The 18,117-nt window shown below is 45.8% G+C and overlaps 1 protein-coding gene across 2 annotated transcripts in view; it reads left to right on the top strand.

Annotated features, from left to right (window-relative positions):
* The window catches only part of man1a1 (mannosidase, alpha, class 1A, member 1), a 234,452-nt gene that overhangs the window by 102,672 nt on the left and 113,663 nt on the right, over positions 1–18,117 (top strand). For both annotated transcript variants that reach the window (XR_013779224.1, XM_079345752.1), the window contains exons 6-9: positions 7,046–7,169; positions 8,150–8,243; positions 14,855–14,970; positions 17,098–17,317. Coding sequence is in view for 1 of the 2 variants with exons in the window: in XM_079345752.1 (XP_079201878.1) it covers positions 7,046–7,169; positions 8,150–8,243; positions 14,855–14,970; positions 17,098–17,317 (554 nt within the window). In the remaining variant the exon portion in view is untranslated. The remainder of the gene's footprint in view (positions 1–7,045; positions 7,170–8,149; positions 8,244–14,854; positions 14,971–17,097; positions 17,318–18,117) is intronic.

An 18,117-nucleotide genomic window follows, 5' to 3' on the forward strand; every position in this document is an offset into this window, starting at 1 on the left:
AAGAGATTTCTTCTAAATGCATGCATTATTGAGTCCAGCTGATGAAGAGCACTCAGAAGAGCAGAAGCAAACCAGGATAAAACAACATATAGCGTGTTTGTCGAAGCACCCTGAATAAGTCATGACATCATTTCAAATGAAAGCTTTGTAGATTTATTCATCAGGCTGATCAGTTGGTCTTGATGTTCTGTCCATTAATCTTCAAGAGACACATGAAACGGCCTCAACGTCGCCACGTCGAGATGGTGTAAATCAGAGGTTAAAGCACGTCATGGAGGATCAGAGAGCGGCTCACGGACTCCGAGATCTCCCTCCATTTTCCTCCCTTTCCCTCCTCCTCTCGCTCCCTTTCCTTCTGCCCGTACATAAACCCATTGATTGCCACTAACTGGGCGGAAAATGCTGCTCAGATCCGATTGATTCGCTAGATTGATCTGTCACGGACTCCAGCCTCACCAGAGGAAACGTGGCCTGACAGAGAAACATTTTCCACCCATTTTGCTTGAATAAAGGCAAAGAGAAGAAAAGCATCTACGGCGAGGTTGGAATCACTCGTCTGGTCACATATTCAGACAACTTTGGCAAAGTCGCTGGTGGTTGGAGGGCTCAGCAGAAGTGTCACTTTCTGAATGAGTTGGAACATTTTGATTCCATTGGACGCTTCCGACCCCTTAATCATCAATGCAAGAATAAATGTAAACACTCTCCCCCAGTGTGCCGCCTGTACATGCTGCTGTCTGACGCTTTAGCAGAAGAGCCTGAAGCAGCGCTTTACCAACCAAAGACTACCCCAATGTCCTCTGACACTCCCCCCCCCCCCCCTTTTCAAACACACACACACACACACACACACTCATGCACACAAGTTACCCAATCGTTATCAGCCTTTGCCAGCATGTCCCATAGCTCTTCTATTAACACTCAGACTGATAAAGCTCTTGCAAATCACTCCCAGTGCACCACATACTGACTGGCCTTAATGGGAAGAGGCATTGTGGGAATGTGTGTGTCAGAGTTTATGTTAGACTTTTTTGGCTGTTAACATGGCAGAGTTGCAGCCATGAAAGATGCTTTGCATTAAATCCTAATAACCCTCGTTAAACAACTATAAAACACAAAAAGCATAGTCGTTATTTTACCATCATGCAAAAGTTTTTTAAATGTCTCAAAACTCGATGTGTGACTCGCTCTCCTAATTCAGATCAGTGTTCAACACACAGAAAGTGTCGATGCTTCCAAAGAGAGAGTAATCCCAACAGGCAGCAGCACGGTTTATGCCCCATGAACAAAACATAAATAAATAAATAAAACAGACTAAGGGTTTGGTTTTGTTCTCACATTAAATAACAGACGGGGTAAAGCCCACTCAAAGCAGACAGCAATTAGCACTCCTGAGAGCTGTCTGTTATAACAACATCAGTACTTTTTGGGCGAATGCACCTGACAAGCAAGAGATAAATCCATCTGAGGAAATATATGTGGGCGACATAAGGTGCCTTAGCGATTGCTTTCAGGATATTTTTGCCACCTTTTGCATGTAATTTTTCCGAGGTAATGGCAGGGCAACACTTGAATGCTTTAAGGCACCTTTTTACCAGCAAATCAAAGTCTGGCATTCAGAGTCTCCAGACATTTTTTTTTTTCTTTCCAAAGCAAACACACAAACTCGCTCACTTGCTCTCAGTGCGGCTCTCCTTCGCTCTAACCCGAGGCAGTGGAAGGCAGTCATGATTTAAGGCCTCTAATTAAGCTGCTAACTGTGAATCTATTGCAATTCACATTTTCTCCGCGCCCCGAGGAGGAGAAGAAACAATAGATTTTAAGACAAAGAGGAAGAGAAATTGAGGGAGAAAAAGCAAGAGGGAAAACTTGAGGTCACGGCACGGATGAGTTGGGCAATGAAAGGGAACAAAATGGGCAAAAAAAAAAAAAGAAGTTGGCTTCATCCGAGGACAGAGTACAAATAAATTGGAGGATTGCTGTTTAGCACAATACTGGAGGAGCATGAAAGGGCATTTCCTGCTTTGACAAACGTATTTATGGAGATGGAAAGCCTTTTTCTGTTTTCTCCAGGTTGCCGCTTGGCACCGCAGAATTAAAATCACAGTTGTTGGACTGGAGAATGGACCGGAGGGCATAAAAAGAGCAGGCTAGGATTTGTCATTTCACAGCCGGCCAGGAAATGGCTGCGGATGTGGGACGTTGAATAATGAAAAGATTGGACACCCCCGAAAGGACAAACAAGATGGACAGAACTTGGACTGCAATATGTCCTCCAACGCAGACTCTCGTAATCCACAATCTGTAATGACCTACTATTTTCTAGGTTAAGGCTTTGAAAGCACCGATTGTTACATGGACACCTTGAACAATATGAATGATAGACATCATTGTCAGGTTATCGTGATGAACATACCAATAATCTCCTCTTGAACTTGTGTTACTAAATCCAACAGTTGTTAAATCTGTGTTTTCTTATTAGTCAAACAAACTGCATCTTATCGATAGATAGATAGATAGATAGATAGATAGATAGATAGATAGATAGATAGATAGATAGATAGATAGATAGATAGATAGATAGATAGATAGATAGATTGATTGATTGATTGATTGATTGATTGATTGATTGATTATTGATCCCGAGGGAAATTCAAGACCTATCGATACTATCAGAAGGAGATGATCCCGGAGTTGCTCCCACTTTAGGATTGTTTAATATAAGCGTTGGTACACTGGTCTAAACAACAACAAAAAGTTTGTTCTGCGTTGCTGTAACATTTTTTTTTTTTTTTTTTTTACATTACCAATCAAGTTTGAAAACCAACTTAAGAAATCCCCCGAGTGTTTTACGACACCCAATTCTGCTGTTTGGTTAAAAGAAAGCCTCATTAATGGAACATTTCACTAAACAGTGCGTTACCTCTATGTCTCTCCTTGATGGATTTAATTTTACAAAATGAAACATTTTATTCTGGCTGCTGTGAAAACTGAGAGTCAGGGAAAAGAAAAACTCATTAGTAGATATCATTGCTTTATTTTCGACAGTTAAAACCTCGTGTCTGATGTCTTTTTTTTTTTTTTCTTTCAAAGATATGCTCGAATCTCGACCACCTGTAGAGAACATTTCAAACCATTGTTGAATAATTTGCAGTGCGGAGTCCATGAACTAAACCGTGGATTCATAGTTCAGAGGTTTAAAAGTTTCATTCGAGCCCATGTGAGGAAAGAGGACGATGAACAGGCTGGTTGGAAACTGGGCCAGCGGGACATCTGCCTCAGTAGTCAAACACAACAGTGGACTCCCGTCAGATGGACTAATGCAGTTGTACTGATCTGTGCGCCAGTGGATGAGTGCCAGTTTAGAAATCCCAGAACAGGAAGAGGAGAGGAACAACAATGAGTCTCCATCAGGAAAAACAGCCACGTGCTTCATTTCACCCTAATTGGAGCAGCGGCGGCTCCCTGACCCGATGATTTAATTTGGTTTACAATCATGAATTATTAATCATTGTTTATTTCAATCACAGTTCAGTCGGTGTGAGATTTATTGAGAGGAGGAACATTAAGGGCGCCCGTCTAATTGATGGATTTACTCACAAAGTCACCATTTTTCCTTTTCTCAATCTGGAATCATTACCTGCATGTAAAGAAAGGACAACATTAGCATAAGAGGAAGGATGTGCAGCTTTTTACAGACGCCATGAAAAAGCTCATTACTGCACAGCTATTTATCATACAAGACAAAGTCGGACTGTTCCCACTAACACCTTACTTTTTAGGATTGTTAAAGGTCGAGTTTCATTGCTGATGAATTCAACTTCAACATGTCACATATTAGAGACGGTGCATATTAATGAATGGCTGTAAAAGATGTCAGCTTACAGCAGAGGTGTTAGTTTCCATCTGTTGTCTCGAGGCAGCTAACAGAGAAAGACACTTTACAAATACAACACAATTTAGATTCTTTGGGTCGCGATGTCGATTCAATATCGATCAATGTGCTTCAATAATACGCATGGTTGACTCAAAACTGTATTTTGTTGTTGCATTATTCAAATTTTTCGCCAGACCCGATGACGTTGGAGATTTTGATGAGTTTTCATTCACGTTCAAGCCGTCAAAAAGGGCTCCAAAGAGGCGGAACAAAAAAAAATAATAATAATAATCATTTGGGTTTCAATAGGGTCCTTCGCACTGGTCAGTGCTTCGGTCCCTAAAAATGAAATTGCTGTATGCTAAAGTACGAAGGCCCCCACAGGAGAGGGGCGTCATTATCGCGGAAATAATCGATCAGGATTTACCTGTTGAATTGCGATGCATTGATGATTCGCTAACCAGCCCTGCTACTTATGGTTAAATCTATTTGTTTAAGTGTAATTCTGTTGATTTAGATTTCTTCCCTTAGTTGTTATTCTGCCCCAGACTGTTTAATCTGGACTGTTGTTTTCCAGCTCTGGTCTCTAGTTTATCTTCCGGAGACTTTTAGACAGTCTGGTCGGACGCATCATCTTCCAGACGAACCCTCATCCATCCGTCTCCAGCATTATTCCTTACATCTGCTCTTCATTGGTTTGTGTCTGTTGGATTTACACAGCAGCTTTTCCCCGCTGTCTTTGTTTTGTTCCCCTTAACAGAGATTTAGTGTTTCCTCACAGCGAGGGCTTTGCGGGGGGATTGGGGGTTGGACAAGGGTGAGCTGGTAAGGTGTGTGTTTACCTCACCGCCTCGATAGGAGATTTATCCTTCATCACAGGCTTTATAAAAGGATTGGAAAAGATGGCGAGACGATTCAAAGTGTACAGACGACAGAGCGGAGGCGGCAGCGTCGAGTGGAGATAAAGAACTAACGTTGAGTTCTTCTGACACTCTCCTCTGTATATTTAAGTTTGACGTACGTCATCGCAGGTACGTGCAACAGTGAGTCCTGTCCTCTCAGCTGACTCATATTTGGTTTTCACTCCTGAAAATACCATTTGAACACATCAGCATCAGGTTTGACATTTATTAAAAGCATTTTCACGTGAAGAAATTCAATTTCCTCCGATAGGACTGATTTAAGTTGCTTACAGATATTTGAAACTTGAGCGGAAGTCATTCGTTAACGTTGCCTGGTTTCCTATAGACATGTTACATGTCCCAGATATTTACAGTTGAAATGTGAAACACTGAGCACTTTAGACTGTTACAGACATAAACGCATAACAGAGATATCTTCAATCCTTTTCAGAGAGGAGTCAGAGTCGACTAGTTTAGACTAAAAAACAGATATCTGACAGATATTTACACTTTACATTGACGTACAAAGTCGAAGCTCAAATAATTTTTCACAGTTTTAAGATCGAAGTCGGGGGTTTAAAATGTGCTCGGTTTGACTCGGGTGTATACGACTTGTTTCTCTTCAGATCAGTTTCACACATGTTTAGACTCGGGTTTGAAAGACATTAAAGGAACATGTTGACCAATTTTGAAGAAGTGACAGATCTCACTAACGGTGTGTAGAAATAGTTTCTGACTGGAGAGAAATCAGGAGATGCCTGATGCATGATCAATACATTAGTTAGAAATGTTAAGCTTTTAAATATACATAAAGTAATGCTTCGCCTATACATAGTGTTAATATGGAGCGCCTCAGACTCTGCATGTGTTTAAGTTGTGAGACTTTAATATCCTCTTTGAACGTCTGCCTGAGGCTGAAGTGAACAAACCAGCAGTGGTGTTCTCTGACCCGCTCGTGTCTCTCCGCTCGCCGGCTGACGCTGCTGCACAACTCCCTGTGTTTGGTTGATTAAATCCACGGAGTAATGGGAAACAAATTATGGCTTGTGCAGCATGATGAGTTGAAGGGGGGATAATTAGTATGTTCATGCACCTCTCTGAAGAGCTGTGTGTGTGTGTGTGTGTGTGTGTGTTTATGGCCCCTCTCCCTATTCCCTCTCCTCCTCTTCCTCCTCCTCTTCCTCCTCCTCCTCCTCCCTTTTCTCATTTCTTGGATGTGTCCCGCGTGTGCGGTTCACGTCCGTGCGTCCACTTGCAGCAGTGCAGACATCCCGCTGTGTGTTTCACAGTGTGGCGAATTGTTAATGTGTATTCATGAGGAGGATCTCGACGCCTCGCCACCAGAGGCATCAGTCCTCGGCCTGAAAGCGATCCGTCATTGGCTCTAATGATCCAGCGCACACAAACGCAGCATGTTGCTCAGCCCGCTGTCCTCGTCGGGCACGTCAGGGCCGAGCACGCCTCACAACGCCGTGACAGATTCGCTGTCACGACAGCCAACGGGAGGGGAAGAGGGCAGGGTCCTTTTTGAGTTTGGATTGATAAGCGGATACAGACGTGCGGCTGCAGTCAAGTGCAGGAAAAAGAAAAGCAGAAAAATGCACAGCTTGAACATTTGCTAAGCGCCCACATGACATAGTTGTAAAGCCGTCATGGTCGACGGCTTCACTGCTGTCAAGTCCCCTTCATATACCCGTGTGGTAAAAGTTACCAAGACCGCTGGTTACTGATGAACAGCAGGCAAAAAATAAGAATAAATTTAAAGCATTTAAAGGAAAAGAAAATCAGCGAGAGAGTCGAGTCGAGGCAGAGTGACAGATAGCGGACGAAAACAGAAGGGAGAAAATGTTCCAGCCAAACTGGCGAGACCGCTGGGGTTGGCTGGAAGTCGATGTGGCTAAAAATACAGTCTTGTCAAATCTGCCAAACAAAGCCGGAATAAGCTGGCAAGTAAATGGAGTATACAGTAGAAGAGAGAAGGTAGATTAGCTCAAATGTTAGCGCTCGTGGACCAGCGCTAACAATGATGAGGCCGATGAAAGCCAACGGCCCGGATGGCACATTTACCGTCTCTTCATTTCTCTCAGGTTTTATTGCTTGAAAAACCTGCTGCTGCTGTAGCACCATGTTCAGAATAAAAATAAATCTCTTGGTGTATCCACCTGATGTTCACCGTCACTGTCACCCAAACAACTCTTAGCTTTGCTTGAGTGCGTCTCTGTGTTGTTGTCGTTTTATTGAAAACCTCTCTCCTTCCTCTGTCCAGCGGCATCGGGAGAAACTGGCCGTGGGCGTCTGGTGGCAGCAGCATCCTGGCAGAGTACGGCACCTTGCATCTGGAATTCATGCACCTCAGCAAACTCTCGGGAAATCCTGAGTTTGCACAGAAGGTAAAAGAGACAGACGCACATTAGAACAGATGACATAACCTCACCCAGTCGAAGAAGAGGCGCCTGTGCAGGATTTCCATCTGCACTCCTTCAACTCGCGGTTGAAACTTTGAGAGGGTTTTTTTTTTTTTGTACTGAAACCAAACGTGGAAACTGAAAACTGCTGAACACACAGGAATCTTCACTTCTTGACTTTCTTTCTGCAAACAGATATTGAGTTTCTTAGTGGGGTTTTTATATCTCTTTGTTTGCCTTCCATACAGGATAATCCATTGGATTTATTTCACACTAGGTGGTAATGACTATTAAACAAATTCTCCTCCCAACTAGAACGACTGTTACACTCACGATGTGACGTTGTGATGTTTTGGGTCGGAGGGTTAAAGCTATCTGCCGCTCAGTGCCTCTCTGCAGCTTCACAGCTCTGCATCATACGACTTTAACTTTCTCCAAAAATGTTTTCGATTTCATTTGGCCATTGCATTTTTTTAATATTTACATCGTGTGCGTTTCTAGTTTCAACTAATTGCTTTAAAAATATGTCGTACGAGACATCATGGATGAGAGGAACATCATTTTTCATCTTGATGAATTGTCTTTCTGTCCCCGTATAGCAGCAGAATCATGTTCTTATAGTCTTATACACATTTTGTGTTGCAAGCGGCTGCTTCGCTTTGAAAAGGTGGACGTAGTGATGTTGCGTTTAAATTCTGTGATGCTGTTACTAAACTAAATGTTATGAAGTGTGATTCAAAGCAACATGTGACCAGCAGAGGCGAGACTCGGGAGGATCCACGTTAGCCAAATTGCTCAAACGCTCTTGGTCCATTCCTAACAAATTAACGGATGGATATCATTCGTGTAAACAGACTGCGTCTTATATACTAGTGCGACTTGTATTCTGTACTTTTCACGCTGAAACATTTCTGTTTAAGTGAGCGCTGAGTGAAACGTTTGTTGTCTTTCTCTTTCATTACCAGGTCATGAACATCCGGAAGGTGCTAAACCGTCTGGACAAACCCCAGGGACTCTATCCCAACTACCTGAACCCCAACAGCGGACAGTGGGGCCAACGTAAGTCTCCATGAGTTTGATCGCTTCATGTCGATGTCCTCCTGTCCAGTGTCTCCTGTGAGTGGACTTGAGTGTGTTGATGGTGCTCGAGTGGGAACGCTGGATACTAAGACACCAAGACCGCCACTGTTTGTCCACCTGTTTTTAATTGATGAAAACATGAGGCAATAAATCAGATTTTATCTTATAATCATCCACCTGACCAGGTACTAAGCCTTCAAATGCTGTGGACATAATATCCGCAGAATCAAAGCTGCTGCTCAACCTTCAGATTCTCTATTAAACCAAAGCTGCTGCCATGTTTCTTCGAGGAAGTATTCATTCCAGTTACTCATGTTACAGGAGGTTTAAGTTGCCAGTGTTTCTCGGGGTTCTTCTCAGTGCTGCTTTGTGAACAGTGAAACGTTCTGATGATCTGGCAGTAAGAACGGGCTAGCTTTCTCCAGCTCGTTGCTTCTTCACTGCCTATAAACAGAACAAACGTTTCTTTGAGTGTGCCCCAAGGCGAGCAGCCAATCCAGCCAAGTGCTTTCTGCCCTGCAGCCATGCTTGTACGTTTTGTTGACACAAGAGCGATGAATGCTCATGAATTCTTAGAAAAGAACTGAGGTGAAGCAGAGGACTCTGAGGTCGACAGAAACGTTAACGTATGAAGAAGAAGAAGAAGAGTGTCACATGATGACTCTCCAACACCAATGACAGATAAAAACAACTCTTCAAAACTTTTCCACAACAGACATTTCAAACAAAAAATCCTTCCACTGTAAGAATCCGAATGTTTCAGTCCGTGTGCTGGTGCCGAAATATCGGACTTGCAGTAAAATGCCAAGTTAAATTTCTGAGGAGTTCGTGAGGAGCGTTATCTCGAGGCGCTTTACAAAAGATATGGGATAAGATGTAGGAAGGATTTCTCCTTTGTTTGTGTGGGCGGTAGTTGTTGGGCGTCAGGCGGTGGTCGTTGGGCGTCAGGCGGTGGTCGTTGGGCGTCAGGCGGTGGTTGTCAGGATGTTCCTTTCTGATGGAGGTGGCTGTATGTGAGGCAGTGGTCGTTGGGCATCAGGCGGTGGTTGTTGGGCGTCAGGCGGTGGTTGTTGAGCGTCAGGCGGTGGTCGTTGGGCGTCAGGCGGTGGTCGTTGGGCGTCAGGCGGTGGTCGTTGGGCGTCAGGCGGTGGTTGTTGAGCGTCAGGCGGTGGTCGTTGGGCGTCAGGCGGTGGTTGTTGAGCGTCAGGCGGTGGTCGTTGGGCGTCAGGCGGTGGTTGTTGAGCGTCAGGCGGTGGTCGTTGGGCGTCAGGCGGTGGTCGTTGGGCGTCAGGCGGTGGTTGTCAGGATGTTCCTTTCTGATGGAGGTGGCTGTATGTGAGGCAGTGGTCGTTGGGCATCAGGCGGTGGTTGTTGGGCGTCAGGCGGTGGTTGTTGAGCGTCAGGCGGTGGTCGTTGGGCGTCAGGCGGTGGTTGTTGAGCGTCAGGCGGTGGTCGTTGGGCGTCAGGCGGTGGTTGTTGAGCGTCAGGCGGTGGTCGTTGGGCGTCAGGCGGTGGTCGTTGGGCGTCAGGCGGTGGTTGTCAGGATGTTCCTTTCTGATGGAGGTGGCTGTATGTGAGGCGGTGGTCGTTGGGCATCAGGCGGTGGTTGTTGGGCGTCAGGCGGTGGTTGTTGAGCGTCAGGCAGTGGTTGTTGGGCGTCAGGCGGTGGTTGTTGGGCGTCAGGCGGTGGTCGTTGGGCGTCAGGCAGTGGTCGTTGGGCGTCAGGCAGTGGTCGTTGGGCGTCAGGCGGTGGTCGTTGGGCGTCAGGCGGTGGTCGTTGGGCGTCAGGCGGTGGTCGTTGGGCGTCAGGCGGTGGTCGTTGGGCGTCAGGCGGTGGTCGTTGGGCGCCAGGCGGTGGTTGTTGGGCGTCAGGCGGTGGTTGTTGGGCGTCAGGCAGTGGTCGTTGGGCATCAGGCAGTGGTCGTTGGGCATCAGGCTGTAGTTGTTGGGCGTCAGCCGGTAGTTGTTGGGCGTCAGCCGGTGGTCGTTGGGCGTCAGGCGGTGGTCGTTGGGCATCAGGCGGTGGTCGTTGGGCGTCAGGCGGTGGTCGTTGGGCATCAGGCGGTGGTCGTTGGGCGTCAGGCGGTGGTCGTTGGGCATCAGGCTGTAGTTGTTGGGCGTCAGCCGGTGGTTGTTGGGCATCAGCCGGTGGTCGTTGGGTGTCAGGCGGTGGTCGTTGGGCATCAGGCAGTGGTCGTTGGGTGTCAGGCGGTGGTCGTTGGGCATCAGGCAGTGGTCGTTGGGTGTCAGGCGGTGGTCGTTGGGCATCAGGCAGTGGTCGTTGGGTGTCAGGCGGTGGTCGTTGGGCATCAGGCAGTGGTCGTTGGGCGTCAGGCGGTGGTTGTTGGGCGTCAGCCGGTGGTCGTTGGGTGTCAGGCGGTGGTCGTTGGGCATCAGGCAGTGGTCGTTGGGCGTCAGGCGGTGGTTGTTGGGCGTCAGGCGGTGGTTGTTGGGCATCAGGCGGTGGTTGTTGGGCGTCAGCCGCTGGTTGGGACGATGAATCATTATTATCATCCTTGATCGTTCATATTTCCTTCAACTCTCTCGTTTGTTTGCTTTCTGTTCCCTTTTCCCTGACAGAATAAGAGTTCCTCCCTCGCAAACAAGACGACTTTAATATGAACATTCAACATCCAGTATTTCACATATTCTCTTCATGGTCGATATTTGTATCATATATAAGGACACACTGGCCTTTAATGTTGGACATGGTGTCATTTAAATGTCCCTCACATCGTCTCATCACCTTCTTGACCCTCTTTACGTTACCGTAAGCTGCCATTAACCCGTCTCGCTCACACTGAAGTGTTTCCACACTCCTCATCTTCAACTCCAACTGTCCATTCACCCGTCTGCTTTCCTGCAAGGCTGCTGTTAGCAGGCTGTAATTGACAATCCATTATGAGCATGAAGCTGAGCAGGTGATGACCGTAATGATAGAGAGGGGAAGAGGTGAGCGCGGAGCTTTTTAAGAGAGAATCAAGAGGAGCGTGTGCATTTACAGAGAGAAATACAGGATGCAGACGAGATGTGGAGTTCTAGTTTGAGACAGGAATCCAGAGGTTGAAGCCTCTTCTGATGTTTCCACACGAGTAGAGTAGATATAATGAAAGTGACATTTACAAGAGCCGGCAGAACGTCGGATTCTTCAAGCTGCTTTATTCTGAACCACCAGGAAGAACAAATTGGACTTGGAGCCATTTCACTTCCACCAGCCTCGTCGTGGCGACAACTTCAAGTTGTGAGTAAAAAAATAAAAAATCAGGCAAAACTAAGGCCGACATCTGACCTCATCTTAAAAGAACCCGCACCGTTTACTTTGTACGCTCTTCCTTTTTGTTGTTGTTTTTTTTGCGGCTGATAAAACAACCTAAAGGTACGATAAGCAGAAAGAGCTGGGAACCATCAATCACAACTTTTGTCAGGCCAATCACATTCAGTTTATTTATATGAATTAATATTTAAAAAAAACTATTTCTGCTTATCCTGAATTAGATCACAAACGTTTGAAAATGTTTACGTTAATAAAACCTCTTTGTGTCATTTTAAAAAAGAAACCTCGGATGGAATATTGAAGCAGCCGGCCGCCTACCTACGTCAGCGTTTTTTAATTAGCGTGTTGATTGCCCGACGTTTTCCCCCCCGTCGTGCAGCGAGTGGTGTCGTAGCTAAACACATGACAAACACAATAACCTTCAGCCTGCTGCGCTATTTTAGTCACCGAGCAAGAGATTGTGAAAACTCGGCCAGCATTGATTAAAAAAATATTTTTAAAATTTAGTTTGAAACCGTTTAGTGCATTTAAAAGCTGACGGAGAAATCACGTCTTCTGTCATCTCTTCTGGCACTTTGGAGCAGTGAAGCGAGAGGAAGGGAGCGTGCAGAGGTGTGAACACGAGGTGGCGTCTCTCAAAACGATGAAGGATTTGCGTTGCTTTCACCTCACCATCACTTTTGAAATTGATGAAACTTAATTAGTTTCCATGCTTCGTTCCTTCAGTGATCATTGAACTTGAAAGTGTTTCACGCTTGTTCGGGCCAGTCGCTGCTCTACATAAAATCAGGCCGCACTTCTCTTGAATCCCACATGAAAGTTTGTTGCATTAAATTAGAAATCCTTTGATCCACTTTTATCATCTTAGGTTGTTTTTTTCATATCCGCTGAAACGCTCACGAGTCCTCTCTCATTTGTTGTTCCCACTCTGCCCTTGATTTGGAGGGCTGTTAGTATCTGTGATGGTTGAATATGGACCTGCACCTCTTGTCTACTTACTCCAATCATCTGATGAATAACAGCGCTGGAAGCACATCCACACTTATAATTGTTGGCATTTAGCTGACACTGTTAACCCGAGACAGAATCTGTGTTTTCATCAAAGTATTTTATGCAAATGGTGACATATTCAATTAGCAGTGTGGAATAAAAACACCAAGTTTCCACAGAAACACTTTCATGCTTCTCTTAGTCAGAGGCTTTTTTTTTTTGCTTTTTTTTTCCCAGAAAGAAATTACGCAACAGTGATGGGAACGCATTTGTTGAATAAATTATGACCTCGGGATGTTTGCAGCCTGATGTTGTCTGAGAAAAATATTTTTTTTTTCCACCGCAGCCTCACTGAACCACTTACTCCGTCTTTCAAACACAGGACATGCAGAGAAGATATAGACGTGTTTTCATCGGTTTATGTTCAGCCCATGGCAGCACCCGCAGCTGCCCTACACGGGTGTCGGAAATAGACTCTGTGCATGTTTTTTTTTTTTTTTTTTCAAAGCGGAGCCGAGCGGGGTGGCACTGCTGGCACGCTCCAAAGGCTGACCACAGCACAGAGACTGACAGCAGCGTTGACTAGAGTGGCAGCGGACTGTGGCGTGGGACTCGGCGCTGACAGGCTGTGGTGTGCACAGAATATGTGGAAGTTGGCAGGTAGCCTCCTGGTAAACTGCAACAACGCACCTGTCAGTCAGGCCTTAACCCTTTACAGGCCGCTCATTCAAATACTTTGAAATTCAAAAAGTCATCTTCATCGTGTCGTTCAGGGACATGACAGAACTTTATTTCTCTAATGTAATAAACACTGACAAAGTCACCATATGTGGTTCTAATGCCACAATAGCATTATCAGTGACGTAGGGTGCTCTCTTCTGATTGGCTGAGAGAGGATCACGTGCTTCTCCACCTTACTGAGGTGCAGATGTTTGTGGAAATTACCAAAAAATAGTCCTAAAGCCCTACAAAGGGTTAAATTAACTTTGTTAGCTTTAATAAACAGATGAGTTCGAACATATTACAGCCTCTGCAAAGTGAAACCTCATGCTTTTCTTTTAACCATGCTGCAAACACTAAATGTTTATCATTTCAAATGGAACACACTGGAATATATTGGCTTTACTCCCATGCAACAGGCTTGAGAAGTATGGCTGGTGTCCCATTTGATATAGGGAGTAAGATATCAGGTCCTCTAAATCTTCCAGCCTCTTTATGTGCATCAGTAATATGTTTGTGTTCGTACTCTTTTCCCTTTTCATGACTTCTTGAATCAGACAGGTGACGTTTAGCTCTCATTTAAATACGTCGTCTCTCTCTGTTCTGTGCCGCTCGTCTTCCTGCTTTCATATTTGGCTGGCTGAAGGGGGGGGGCCAGGTCTCTCTCTCTCTTATCAGCTCAAAAAGCAAAAACCATTTTCTCTGCCGGGCCTCGTTTTCTCTTCGCTTCAAGATGATCACAGCTGACATTTAATCTGTGCGCTCCACACAAGGGGCCGGACTCGCCTAACGACACATGCATATGGATGAGCCTGCACTGACAATCAGCAGGGCAAATACACAAGTACAGCTGGCATGGCTGGAGCACTTACACACACACACACACACACACACACACACACACACACACACACACACACACACACACACACACACACACACACACACACACACACACACACACACACACACACACACACACACACACACACACACACACACACACACACACACACACACACACACACACACACACACACACACACACACACACACACACACACACACACACACACACACACACACACACACACACACACACACACACACACACACACACACACACACACACACACACACACACACACACACACACACACACACACACACACACACACACACACACACACACACACACACACACACACACACACACACACACACACACACACACACACACACACACACACACACACACACACACACACACACACACACACACACACACACACACACACACACACACACACACACACACACACACACACACACACACACACACACACACACACACACACACACACACACACACACACAGATAAACTTGAGTAAATCCTGCACTGTAGGTATGTTCACCTGGTATGAAACTCATATATGTAGCTCTGCATCATGTGAGGATCCGACAGTTGTTACCTAAAGAAGCAAACCCTGTGTGTGTGTGTGTGTGTGTGTGTGTGTGTGTGTGTGTTTGTGTGTGTGTGTGTAAGCCAGCCATGCCAGCTGTACTTGTGTATTTATATTTGTTGCGTTCATGTGTGTGTTGCAGATCACGTGTCTGTGGGCGGCCTCGGTGACAGTTTCTACGAGTACCTGCTCAAAGCCTGGCTCATGTCTGACAAGACTGACGAGGAGGGCAAGAAGATGTACTATGATGCTCTGCAGGTAACACACACACACACACACACACACACACACACACACACACACACACACCTCCCACTCTGCTATGAAGGTGACATCAAGATTAAAACAAACAAACCGCAGCAGCTGTTCGGAGAATCCTTCGAGTGAAACCCTGAGACGACTCTGTTTCCTGTGAGCGTCTGAAAATCTGATTTCAAACAAACATCTTGACTGCAGGATTCAGGAAGATGTGCTGGATATGTTTCACTGTTTTGGACATGAAAACGGTCCGAACGGTTTGCTCAGTTTAAGTCGGGTCGTGCAGCTCACCTGCCCAGGAGAGGAAGAGCAGCGCTGATGCAATCCCTCCTCTGTCTCTAACGAGCCGAGCCGAGCTCGAAGCGTGTTGAACTGCAGTTTCTCTCAGAATTCATTTGAAACGTTTCTCTTCTTTCACGTGTCTTGCGTTGTCGCCAATCGTTGCTAATGATGGATTTTCACTTCAAACACCCAAAGAGGCGTGGCCTACTTTGACCACGGCACCAATAAGCAATAATAATCCCTCAGGACGGTTTCCTACCCTCACTGCAGAATGTGCACATTTAAGAGCCGCTGCTGTGGTGCAAAGTTTGTAAGCCCTCAAGTTCCCTCCTTCTGCCCTGTGGCCCCCTCCTGGCCTGGGGCCTCCTTCTGGCCTGTGGCCCCCTCCTGGCCTGGGGCCTCCTTCTGGCCTGTGGCCCCCTCCTGGCCTGGGGCCCTGAGCAGTTACCTGCCCTGCCTGTCCACAAGCAGCTCCTCTGCCTAGCGGTTTGGTGGCGCCCCATGTACGGGAGCTATAGTCCTCATAGAGGGCGGCCCGGGTTCAAGTCCAACCTGGTACAAATGGAACGCCAGATGTTGCAGGTTAGATTTTATAGAAACTCGGCCTGTAAACATGCTGCTTATAGATCAGGAGCTTCATAGATTTTCTCTACAGGGGGGTTTTGCATCCCTCATGCCCCCTCTGAATCTTAATCAATGGCTGTTTGATAATAATGGACCACAGACACGAGGTCAGCGTCACATATTGAAAAGTGTTCTTGCTGTTGTATTTATTCGAGCATTTTAAAAATCCAATTCTCTAAATAACCTTGAAGTGTTCACGAGACAATAAGAAGGATGTTCAGACTCACAGCAGGATGTTGACATCAGTGTTTCCATGGACTGCTGGGCTTGTCTCTGGAGTTTGACTGAAGACGGTGTGTTCAAGTCTTTAAACGCCCTCGTGCCAATATGTCGAGTTGTTTCTCTCGATTCCTTTGGAGCGAGAGAGTGACTCTGAGCAGACGGGGGAGATGACGATTCAGGCAGAGCTCAACAATGGTTTGAATCAGAGGGAGCAGATGAATCTACAGTAACAACAGCCTCAAACTGCGCAGACGGATTTTTCTCCGTTTCCACTGAAGTTGCGACGGCGAGTGAGTGGGCGAGCGAGCGAGCGAAGCTCCTCAGCTGCTGAGAGATTGTTCTCACATAAATGTTCTGCAAGACGCTGGGGAGCAAATTTAAAAAAAAAAATTAAACACAGTCCTAAACACTCGGGGGGATACTTCACCCATAATCCCAGCAAATCTTGGCGGATTAGAGGCGCTCATGATTTATTTGCTAAAACAAAGCCTCATAAGACGGAGAAGCAACAGAGCTCATATTTAAGTCCCAGAAGGAAAATGAAATCACTCCACAGCTCCTGCTGCTAATGCTACCCAGGATTGTTTAAGGACCAGCTCACACTTAACACTTCAAAAAAATAAAAAATAAAAAGACACATTTTCTTTTACTTCTGGTGCTGCCCGTCTATCTGCATGTATCACAACTCCTAATTAACAAATGCAAATGTGAAAGTCTCTTGGCTGGTTTTTGGGGGTTTCCAGGGGACGTTATTAACGAGCACGGAGCTTAAAGTATCCGGGGCGATGCATCAGCCAAAGTGATGAAAGGGTAGACTGCTTTGCTAAGAGGCTTGTACCCACATCTACAGTATATATATATTGTGTGTGTATATAAACACATTCATCTTTAAAATCAATAGAGGAAGATGATTACAGATTATTGATCCCAAACGAGCTGCTGTGTTTTCTCCCTTTCAGATGTTCACACTGACACGTTCACTTGTTCTTCTTCCTCCAGGCGATAGAAACCAACCTGATGAGGAAGTCCAGCAGCGGGCTGACCTACATCGCCGAGTGGAAGGGGGGGCTTCTGGAGCACAAGATGGGCCACCTGACCTGTTTCGCAGGTGGCATGATCGCTCTGGGTGCTGACGGGGCGCCAAGTGACAAGACGGGCCACCAGATGGAGCAGGCGGCCGAGATCGCCCGGACCTGCCACGAGTCGTACTCCAGGACGGGTAAACACGAGCCAAGACTCATGCTTTCCGTCAGCTCTGTTTGCTTCCTTTCACATGCAGATGTTTGATTTAGTTCAGTACTTAAATGCAGATGTTTGGTCATGTTCCTTCAGTTTGTTCTGGTCTTCGTCAGCCTGAAGTTTGAATCGTTGCTGTGCATAAAGGTGGTTGCACTTAGTCTCCACTTATTGTTTTGGAAAAGCCTCCTTGAATGTGGACGTGTGAGAATGTGTTGTGAAGGCGTCTGAAGCAGGGCTGTCAGAGCTCTGCGGTCTGAGTGCAAAGAAGCCACAGGCACTGGTCAGATTTCAAAAAAAGGACGAGGTCCTCCTCTTGATATCCCCTCCAGAATAGATGGGAAGAAACACAGATCATGAACCCTAAGATGAGATAATCCTTTATTCATCTCACGAGCAGAGAAATGTTCAGTGTTGCAGCAGCAAAGCAGGATAGCAGAAGAAAATCACACAGTGCAAAAAAATTAAAATAGATAAAAGTATAAATGTAGGAAAACAATATGCATCAAAAACAATAATCAAGAGGTAGTAAGAAAACATCTGCATCAATTAAAGAGCTAGTAAAAAATATCTGCATCAGAAAAGGAACATTTCTGAATTCAAACTCCTGGCTGATCAGGACTTAAAGATCATCAAAGATTGATTTGGTCCCGTTAGTTCAACAGAAAAAGACAGAAAAGGTTTATTCAGACTTTCTTTATCGTCATTCCAACTTGAACTTTACAGAACAGATCAGAACACATCGGCTCGTAGTGCAGGATAAAAACAGCAGCAAGTATTTAC

This window comes from Symphodus melops (genome assembly GCF_947650265.1).
Source record: "Symphodus melops genome assembly, chromosome: 1".
Taxonomy (NCBI): domain Eukaryota; kingdom Metazoa; phylum Chordata; class Actinopteri; order Labriformes; family Labridae; genus Symphodus; species Symphodus melops.